Source organism: Silene latifolia, chromosome 8 (genome assembly GCF_048544455.1).
Source record: "Silene latifolia isolate original U9 population chromosome 8, ASM4854445v1, whole genome shotgun sequence".
Lineage (NCBI taxonomy): Eukaryota > Viridiplantae > Streptophyta > Magnoliopsida > Caryophyllales > Caryophyllaceae > Silene > Silene latifolia.
Genome location: NC_133533.1, coordinates 91440730 through 91451995, shown reverse-complemented (window position 1 = coordinate 91451995; position 11266 = coordinate 91440730). Strand labels below are relative to the sequence as shown.

At 37.9% G+C, this 11266-nt stretch overlaps 1 protein-coding gene across 7 annotated transcripts in view; it reads left to right on the top strand.

Annotated features, from left to right (window-relative positions):
- LOC141597075 (F-box protein At4g22280-like) overlaps nt 1-9116 on the top strand; it is a 218174-nt gene extending 209058 nt beyond the window's left edge. The window contains exons 1-5 of one of the 7 annotated variants that reach the window (XR_012522682.1): nt 1146-1934; nt 2380-2529; nt 2665-3188; nt 4696-4765; nt 4930-5401. Coding sequence is in view for 4 of the 7 variants with exons in the window: in XM_074417408.1 (XP_074273509.1) it covers nt 6822-7787; nt 7916-8068; nt 8580-8909 (1449 nt within the window). In the remaining 3 variants the exon portion in view is untranslated. Of the gene's footprint in view, nt 1-1145; nt 1935-2379; nt 2530-2664; nt 3242-4695; nt 5402-5719; nt 5908-6802; nt 7788-7915; nt 8069-8579 lie in introns of those variants that run through there. The other 6 variants (XR_012522683.1, XR_012522681.1, XM_074417409.1 and 3 more) reach the window with 6 other exon arrangements.
- Nucleotides 9117-11266: the final 2150 nt, after the last annotated feature.

The window sequence follows — 11266 nt, the reverse complement described above, 5'->3', positions numbered from 1 at the left end:
TTCATTTGAGACTGAGACAAACAACCCAGGTAATTTCAATTCTCTCTCATTTCTTTCGTTTATCACTTTTAATTTTTCTGGAATTATTACTCATATTTTGACTGATTTGAGTATTCTATGCCTCAATGTATTCCTAAATTTCGCTTATTTATTTATTTATTTATTTATTTATTTTTTAAGGTGTTTATCTTGCATGCAATGTCAAAATTCATACTTTAAAAATCTTGTTTATGAAATATTTCATAGACTTCACCAATTAATTATTGGTCTTCTTTTTAAAAATGCCATTTTTCTCCTTAAGTTTGTTGATTTGGGGATTTCACCAGTATTATAGATTAATAATTCTATTGTTTAAGAATTTATTTGGTTAATTAATGTGCTTTGCGTGAGATTGTTCTTGTGATTTTAGTTTGTGGGCATACAACATACTACTTAGAAGCCTAAATAGAATTCAATGATTTGGTATTGTGTTTGTTAATTCATATAGTAAATGCTGCAATTCCTGTATTGTCTTTGTTTAAGATTTCGAAAAATCCAAGTTGGACGATCCTCGGTCTCATTTTATGCACAAAAACTTCAAAGACGGTCTCTCAATAGCATTATTGAGAGACCTCTCACATGATGGGTTAAGGGACCCACCGAATTTCTTTTTTCCCTATTATGTGAGATGGTCTCTCATGAGACCTACGCATTTTATGTTTCACTCGCTTTATCTTTCGAATATAGGAGTATACAATAGTGATAAACCATAAGGAGAGAGGAGAGGGGGGTAGGGGATGTACCATTTTACATTTCAATCCCTGAATCTCGTGTTAGCGCCTTAGCTGGACAAGGGTGCTTCAATCTCGTGAATCTCTCACAATCAATGTATTTAGCGGGATACAGGCTGCTTCTTGACACGGAGGGAATGTATATTACCAGTATGATTATGTGTTAATTCCGCTTTCATAACATTTCAGGTAAGAGTCCTGTAAAGACCATGACACCCCCTATGAAACTTGGTAGACATCTAGAAGACCCATTGAGTAGGAATTGTTTGGATAGGATCAGCAGTTTGCCCGATGAACTACTTGGTCGGATAATTTCGTTGCTAGAAACAACATGTGCTGTGAAAACAAGTATTCTATCAAAGAGATGGCGGTACATTTTTACTTTGACGACATGTCTGTCTTTTGAAGATAAAAAATATCCAGAAGAAAATAAGACTAGAAGTTGCTCAAAGGTTTAAGGAATATGTTGATAATTTTCTGAAATTGCACCAAATGTCACCCATCAAGAAATTTTATCTAGCATGTTATGCCACCTATAATGATTCAGATTTGAATCGCTGGTTTAGTAATGCTTTACAAAAGGGTGTTCAAGAGCTTTATTATGAGCTAGGTAACCAGACAGATTATGTGCCTAATCATGATGGCTTATTCATGTGTGCAACACTAGTGAGTCTGATAATGGCAGGTCATATATTCCGTCAGGAATACTATGAAATTCAAATTCCTCTATCAACCTCATTGCCCAAACTAAAGATCCTCGTTCTGGAATATATCGTATTCTTTGATTTTGAATCAATGGAAAGATTGTTTTCTGGCTGTGAATTGCTCGAAGAATTGACTCTCAAATATTGCAAGTGTGACATTGGCGGTCATGCTATTCATTGTAGTGCAATACTCAAAAAGCTAACAGTAAAATATTGCTCTTTTTTGCTGGGTACATTTGAGATCGACGCCCCTAATTTGGCATATTTAAAGTATAGGTCAAATATTGGGGTGAGAATTGTTCCGTCGTGGAAAAACTCGTGCTCTTTTCAGGAGGCAAAACTAACTTTCAATTGCAGTGATTCTGATGCTAATGAATATCCAGTCGAGCATGGCCGTGAACTTTTAAAAGCCGCTGCCTATAAAGCCACAGATTTACGTTTAGAAAAGGACTCAGTGCAGGTATATATGTATATGTCCTTTTTCCTCTTACTTTCCACATATTTCAACATTTTTCAGTACTTCGAGCTGTTCTAGGAACTCTGTAAGTGGCGGGGTAGGGGCTCAAATATAAGGGGTTTGAATATACACACATTTAATTCCTTTATTTTTTTTTATCTTCCCATTTCTCTATTATATGTGAGGAGTATTATATTGAAATGGGAAGATAAAAAGAAAACGGAGGAGGTACCTTATTTACAAGTTACAACCCATAGAAAAAATGTTTTTGGTTGACCCGTAGAGAAATAGCTTGGAGAACTACTTTATTAAAAGAATGCAGCCACTTTAGTGACCCGTTTTTATTTTATTTTATCATAAATCCGGAGCCGGGAATTATCGAGTCTTCGGCTTACATTAGAAAAATATTTTATTTGTTCATATTATGAGAATATTGTTCTTTGAACAGCTTCTTCTTAAACATGATGACGACGAGCAAATGCCTGATTTTCATTGCCTGTCGTTTCTAGCCCTTGGTGACTGTCCTTATCTCTCGTGGGAATATGTGACATGCTTGCTTGAGAAATCTCCTCAACTTGATCTTGTCGCCTTTGAATCGGTTAGCATGAACTAATAATGTCTTTTTAATTCGTAACTAGCACAAGTTCTTGTGTAAGTTACTTTACACAAGAGTTTTGTATAAATAGTTTGTTTTGTAATTTCAGTTTTCTCACTTCATTCATTTGTTGTCTAGGGCTTGCATTGCTGCGAATGTTCTGAATACTACTGTCCGGATCACTGCTATGACTCGCTGCCATCTTCAGATATTCATCTGCTCCCTTTTTCGTGTCATGTTGATGAGATTGAACTGCGTAACTTTTGTGGGCACAAGTGTCCATTGTCACTTATAGGGCATCTTCTTAGAAACGCTAGTGAACTCACTGAGTTGTCCGTCACAATATACGACGCTGTTGAGGTGGAAGATTTGGTGGAACTGCTACTGAACATCTATAGGGATCTGTTGAGGCTTCCAAGGGCCTCAAAAGATTGTCGTGTAGAAATGATGATCTAGGGTAACAAGAACACCTTTATTTCTATTCCATGTTGAATGTAGAATTTAACTCGCCATACGGACAAATCTTGTGGGGAAGCCGGGAAGGTAACCGACAATTTCCCTTTTTTGAGGGATGTGGAATGGAATGAAATGGAAGGATTTATTTTCATTTGGAAAGAAAATAGCAGTCCTATTATCTTAAGTTTGGACAGCCACTAATCCATGTAAGACAATGCCTTGTTTATCTATTAAAGTTCACTTAGTGTTTTATATATTACTCCGTCCGTTCCATTTTTATTGTGTATTTTACTCTCTTAAAATTAATCGTCTCTCTTCTAGTCTTGCTTACAACCGTTGTAAGTTGTAATGAAGGGTGGAAAGTACCCATCACCCCCCAAAAAAAGTGTTGGTTTGGATGGATTTATACCTCCGTTGTAAATTATTCCTATTTACAACGGATGTAAACAAGAATGTGTATCACAATTATATGTATCCTAGAGTAGTTTTTATTTTATCACTCTTTTAAAATATTAAGAAATTGAAAATAAGACTATGACTGTATGAGGGGGGCACATTTTTGCTGATGTATGAGAGCTGTTTAAAAACTTGAAAGCCGCTGTCGCTGGTCTACATTTTTTTTGGAAGCGAGTTGGTGGAGATGAACTCACTCTCTATTCTGAGACTTGAACTGGGTTTTCTTCCTTCTACCATGTAGGATTCTGAGAGGTAATTCTTAAACGAACTATGTGTATCCCCTTTACAATACCTAACGTAAGATCGAATATACTTTTTAATCATATGAAGACCAATTGGTGATCTTCAACTAGTATTCGCTTTTCATAGTTAATTCCAACTACGATCTGCAAGATGATACTAGTTAATTACGACTCACTCGAGTATGACCATCAGACCAGCTATTGCATTACGACTTATGATTGACGTGGCAGAGGTACATATAACAATTCTTTTTCATACGTGTTTTCATCATTCAGGTTGCTCGAATTTGTTCATGATATGGCACTTCTTCTAATGCTGACTGATATAGAGCATATACCTGATTTTCATTGCCTGTGAAGATTATACCTTTAGGCTTTAGCTCTCTTGAGTTAGTTCATTTACACACTGCTTTTGTTTCTAGTAACTCTGTTAATACTCTCAAGAAAATGTTGCATGCTCTCCTATGTTGCTCATACATTCAAATTACGAACACTACGGCTACGTGTTCTAGTGTTATACTCGGCTAACTTGGTAAAATTCCTTGTGTTTTTCTGATAAAATAGTTTTAAGTGCCGTACATCTGTTCAAGTGTCTGAGTGTCCGAGTTTCTTAGATTCTTTGTCCAATAGTTTTGATTGCGCTGATTTGGAATATGATTATATATCGACTAGTATTGTGATACTAAATGAAATTTAAGAGCATAATCTTACATTTGCGTAGAGCATAATTTCTTGCTTTTTTCTATCTTCAGTAATAAAACTTCTGTGGAAATTATTTGTGGTATTCATTAGCTATTATTTGCGACTAGGCTGCTGCAAAAGTTGTTACTTCTACATTTGTTTGTGACTTCCGGACCTGATTCATGTTTATCACCTTATGATCTGCCCTGGTTACATCCGCTAATGTCATGTCTTCTCATCTTAAGCAACATCACTGCTATGGTGCTACAATCTCAAGGGGTTAGGATATTGGATAGATAAATTGGACCTAATAATTATTTTGCTTTGTTTGCAGCTCGCTTAGCTTACTAGATGGATTTTGTTGCTACCCTTCCCTGGACCCTCGCCTAGCGGGGGCGCCATTGGTACACCGAGCTGCCCTTTTCTTTTCTTTTCTTTTCTTTTCTTTTCGTGAAGCGGTAAATTGAAGCTATGGTGATTGACAAAAAAAAAAAACTAATAATTGCGTTGGAGACTGGTTGCTGACTATTGCACTTATGCCGAATCTGTCTGTAATGCTAACGTGCAGGGGAGTCAAAATCTACAGAACTTTTGGTCACCTCCCCCTCTCGATTGGCATATGGGTGGTGGTTAGGGACAGGGAGGGCTTGGTAGTACAGTGGTGGTGGCGGGCTGCAGATTGCGCGCAGGGTGGCCGCTGAATGTAGCTGAAGTAGCCACTGCAAGGTTTGGTGTGGACATTGCTAGGACAGGTGCGGAAAAAAATCCTCCTGAAAGTGATTCCCTCAAGCTTATTTTCACAACTTCAGGTGAAGAAATTGAGTTGTCGCTCTTGGGTTTGATTATAGACGATGTAAACTTCAGGTGAAGAAATTACCGTGTTGCGTTGCAACGGGTTTTCAAACTAGTATACTTAATGTTAAGGTACATCAACAATTTTATGCACATGTAACTATTAGCTAATTAACATCTTGTATGTTGGATGATTGGATTTGTTTTCACCCAACAATATTAGTTTTGGATCATTTTTCTTATTTTCACGTCTCATCTTGTGTTTTACTCCCTCCATCCCATTTATCACGAACCTAATAAAGTAGAGTGAAAAATATTTGAATATGATAAAGGACCAGAAATCGGCAAAAAGGAAAAAAAATGTAACTTTTTATTGAAATGGATGGAAGGAGTAAGAATGTATGATACGGAGTATACTCCATGATTCTTTATTTTTTGATACAAGTTAGTTGGGATTATAAGTTATACGAGTTGATAATAATCCGTTTAAAGATGAATGGGTTGAAACAAGTCAGTCTGTTTTATTACCAAAGGTAAACATGTCAAGTTATAGACATGTTTGTAATTGGGTCGAGTTCAAGTAAAACTCTACTAAACCCACCTAACATTGACACGGACTTGAACTCGAACCCGACCCAAACGGATCATTTGTCAATTTGAGAAAAACACCCTTTGTCTTTCTTCAGAAGTAAAACCCTTCCATCTTCTTCATTCCTTCGACTATTCGAGAGTAAAAAAATCTTCCAACTTGAAGGTAATTTCAATTTTTTCTCATCTGTTTCGCTTATCATTTTTATTTTTGTTGCAATAGAAGTGTCATATTTTGTGTGTAAAATGAATATTTTATGCCTCAATTTATACCTATTTTTTTCAAGTGTTTATCGTGCATGCAATGTGACAATTCATACTTTAAAAAACTTGTTTATTAAATTTTCATCGACTTTCACCAATTATTTATTGGATTTTTTTTTGTAAAATTGCATTTTTCTTCTTGTTAATTTGGTTAACACAAAATCTAACGGCGATATCCGTCACAAGCTTGTGACGGATACCATTTTCTCTCACAAAATACCCATGAGAGGTGAGTGGGGGAGCACATGGGGTGCCCCACCTTGGGCCCCCCTCCCTTTTTGTGAGAGGTCTTCAGCTTGTGACGGGCTAATCCGTCACAAGCAAGACGCTTTGGTTTGTTAATTTGGGGTTTTCAGCAATAAATTATGATTAATTATTGGGTTAATTAATATGCGTGCGTAAGATTGTTCTTCTGATTTTAGTTTGTGGGTATAATTACTACTTGAAGCCTAATTAGATATCAATGCTTGTCCTGTATTTGTTTTAGATTTCGAAAAGTTCGAGTTGGACGATCCTCTCATTTGTGCTCACCATTTTATGTTTCACTTTATCTTTTGGATATAGCTATAAAATAGTGATAAACTATTACTATCTCGGTGATGTGTCGAATGGCGAAGGGAGTGGGGATAGACAGGAGGTACTTCTTAATTACAAGGGGTCCTTTTGTCTCAAGTGTCTGTAATGGAGGGGAAAGTGTTAACCTCTGAGCTAGCTTGTGAATCTCTAGAAATCAACTTATATTGAAGTACTATTTACGAGTATGGTTATTTGTTAATTCGGCTTTCTTTACATTTCAGGTAGAGTCCTGTAAAGACCATGACACCACCTGTCACGTATGGTAAACATGTAGAAGACGCAGTAAGCGGGAATTGTTTAGATAGGATCAGCAGTTTGCCTGATGAACTACTTGGTCTCATAATCTCCTTTCTACCAACAACATGTGCCGTAAAAGCAAGTATTCTATCAAAGAGATGGCGGTACCTTTTTACTTTGACGAATTGCCTTTCTTTTGATGATAAACGATGTCCAATGAAAAATGAGAGAAAAGAATTCGTTCGAAGGTTTAAGGAGTATGTTGATAATGTTTTAAAATTGCACCAAATGGCACCCATCAAGAAATTTAGTTTAGTTTGTCATGCAAACTATCATGATTCGGATTTGAATCGCTGGTTTAGTTACGCTTTACAAAAGGGTGTTGAAGAGCTTCATTATAAATTAGATCAGACTGATTGTGTGCCTAATCATGATGGCTTCTTCACATGTGAAACACTAATGAGTCTGAAAATGATGGGTCCTCCAGATCATGAGTGTTACGAAATTGAAATTCCGCTATCAACCTCGTTACCAAAACTGAAGATCCTCCACCTGGAACATATCTTATTCTTTGATTTTGAATCAATGAAAAGATTGTTTTCTAGTTGTGAATTGCTTGAAGAATTGGTTCTCAACTATTGCTACGGTGACATTGACGGTCATGCTATTCATTGTACTAGAATACTCAAAGCCCTAACTATAAAAGACTGCCGTTTTTTGTTGGGTACAATTGAGATTGACGCCCCTAATTTGGCATATTTAAACTACAGTTCAAATATTGGTGTGAGAATTGTTCCGTCGTGGAAAAACTCGTGTTCTTTTGAGAAGGCAAAACTAACTTTCAATTGCAGCGAAGCTGAAGATAGTGATTCTGATACTAATGTAAATTTGTTAGAGTATGACCGTGAACTTTTAATAGCCGCTGCCTCTAAAGTTGTAGAATTACGTTTAGAAACGGACTCAGTGCAGGTATATATGTATAACTCCTGCATTTTCCTCTTACTTTCGACATATTTCGTAAATCTTCATACATCGTACATTGGAAAAGGCAACATGTTTTATTTGTTCATATTATGAGAATATTGTTCATTGTACAGGTTCTTCTTACACCTGATGAGGACGACGAGCAAATGCCTGAATTTCATAGCCTGTCAATTTTATACCTTGAGGACTTTCCTTATTACGCGTGGGAATATGTGACATGCTTGCTTGAGAAATCTCCTAAACTTGAGCTTCTCACCTTTGAATCGGTTAGCATCAACTTATAATGGCATATTTAATTCGTAAGAGCATCCACAATGGTAAGCTAGTTGGTACTAGCTTACCTTTGCCACATCATTTTTTTGAGCTACAACCATTTCAAGCTATAACTTACTCCAACGGTGAAGTCGATTTCCTACTAGCTTTATGTGACCCACCTAACACACTCTCCTATTTTTTTTATTCAATTTTTAATTTCTAAATATAAAATTAAAACATTATAAATGAGACAACTATTTTTCTATTGGTTATGTTTTTTTGTGGGTCCATTTAAGCAAATAGCTTCATGGAGCTACTAGTTCAATTTTTTTTGAGCAAAACTAATCTATTTGAATTTCTTTCGATGGTTGAAATTTACACTGCACGATTTTAAGAAATCGAAAGCCAAATTTTTTTCTCAACCATTGGAGATGCTCTAACTAGCACAAGTAGTTACTTTACAGGACTTTAGCATAAAATGGTTCTTTCAGTTTTGTCACTTAATTCATTTGTTGTCTATAGGGCTTGCATTGCTGCCAATGTTCTGACTTCTACTGTCCGGATAACTGCTATGACTCGCTGCCGTCTTCAGATATTCATCTACTCCCTTTTTCGTGTCATGTTGGTAAGATTGAAGTCCTCAAGTTTTGTGGGCACAAGGGTCCATTGTCACTTATGGGGCATCTTCTTAGAAACGCAAGTGACCTGGGTGATGTGTGCGTTTACACGTTATGCGATGATGAGGACGACGACGACGTTGAGATGGAAAAGGAAATGAAAATCTATAGGGATCTGTTGAGGCTTCCAAGGGCTTCAAAAGACTGCTGCATAGAAATGATGGAACTAAGGTAACAAGAATTCAACTCTCCATACCATTTATTTCCCTTATTCAAATCACATTAGATATTGCTGTACCTTTTTGCGCACTTTCATCTTTCTTCTTCTTCTTCTTCCTTCTTGATAATTAAAGTTCACTTAGCGGAGTCATATATTATTCCGTACTATCGAAGATGTCTTAGTCTAGTGGTTAAGACGGAGGTATCCTGGACAATTGGTCTCAGGTTCGATTCCCCCTCCCTCTATTGTAATGCGACTAAGTGCGTGCTTCGTTGAACCAAAAAAAAAAAATATTATTCCGTAGTGGATCTATTCCATTTTCATTGTGCTTTATGCCCTCTTAAAATTACTCTTAACAGGTAGTCTTGTGTAGGGTGGTTTTATACTAACAAAGTGTAAAACGGATTCCATTGTCGTATGATGCACAAAATAACTAGAAATGTTAAGATAAACCTAAAAGCCCCATATGACTTGAACCCGTTCCATTGTTGGTCTCGAGCATCAAAGCGGTATTTCTACCATGACCATTTCACTCAAAAACTTATACAAAATATAACGTATGTGACTAGTTTATGGCGATATCATTTTTCCCTACATTGGTTTGTGCTGTGAGAATCACTCTGGAGATCCACTCTCGGGCTTTCCAGATCCAAGACCACCGTGTTTCTGGTCCACTCCCCAGTCCCCACGGATCCCGCTTAAAAAGCATTGTGGTTACGTTTGGATGCTTTCGTTCTCCGATGGATTTATGCCACGATTTCTATCGATCTTATCTGTCTGTGACAACTTATTGCCAGGCTCTCAAAACTCTTAACCGATCAGTTATGCAATGTTGGGGTTGCTCCACCTTGTCCATACCTGGCATCTGTGTGGTCCCGTCCTACTGTTGTCCGTCATCTGAGCATCCTTGGTCGCCCTCCATAGCAGTTCTATAAGGGTCATACACCAATGTCGGGATATCCCACCCCAACTGATATTGAAGTAGCAACGCACAATATGACTTTACGCTCCCAACAACAATTTCTACATGGATACGGCCTGTATGGGTGGCCTGGTGCTACGTCGCACATGATATATTATCGTCAGTAGTGGTCAAGAAATTCGAATTCGTGGTTACAGCGACGCAACTCTTCTCCGTCCTAATCCCCCCCTAAAACTACAAAATGTTCTTCACATATAGTCGCTCGCTCGTTATGTTACTGATTTCTACATGCCTCCCGACGATGCCTTTGTGTACCTTTGGGTTGATAAAGCCCAAGTAGTTGAGCCGGAAGAGGATGAGGGAGGAGAGCAACCGCAAGTGGGGGGGGGGGGGCTTTGACTTTTGGTGACATGCCTCATAATGATGCACCATTCGATGAACCCATGCCTAATCCCCCTATGATGAGCCCCATTTCACTCCTCCCCAAATGCCACAACAAACACAACAACAATATCCTTTTTCGGACCCTCAATTCAACTACCCGGCCTTCCAATCATGGCAAACCAACATCACCAACCGTGTCACCAACCTTGAGTCTACCCTCTCCCAAATACAACTAACGGAGAATGCTCGGTGGGGAATCACCGAAAACCGCTACCACCATTATCAAGAAGATTTGGAAGAGATGCGTTATACTTCAAACACAACTTTTGATATGGTGGCCGCGATGAATGATTAATTCATGCAACAATTCCCCACCCAATACCAAGAGTATGATGAGACTAAGGTTGAGGAGACAAGAGCCGAAATGGCTAGGTATAGAAGAAGAGAATCAATAAGAAGGGGAGGACCTCCGGACTTTGGAGGTGCCTCAAGCTCACACTCTTGAGTGAGTTTAGGGTGTTCACCACACACTTTGGGGACAAAGTGAAGATTTAAGTGTGGGGTGGGCATGAGTTGGTATCATGTATATATTGTAATATATTCAATTCCATGCATTGTATTTCATTTCAAAAAAAAAAAAAAAAAAAAAAAAAAAAAAAAAAAAAAAAAAAAGAAAGAAAAGAAAAAGAAAAACCCGGCTAGGATGAAAACCCGAAAGGGCATCCTAGGCAAAAATGGGAAAGTGGCCGAGGCCGGAGTGAAAACCCGAAATTAAAGGGCGCTCCGGGCAAAATGAAAAAATGAGTGCGAGCCACGAGAGTAGAGGTGAGGAAAAGATCTAAACCGAAAACCCGAAAGGGCGGTTTAGGCAAAATGAGAGAAATAGGAAAAAAAATTGAAAAATCTTGTGACCTCTTTGAAACCTTGAAATCATGTCACATACATGACTACTTCCATTTGGAGTTGGTGACATAAGTGGCGGAGCTCTAGAAGGCCGGAAGGGTAGGATAGAAGTGTGCCGAGGCTAGGAGGGGGATTCGGAAGCTTACTTTGTTACTAGTGCTTG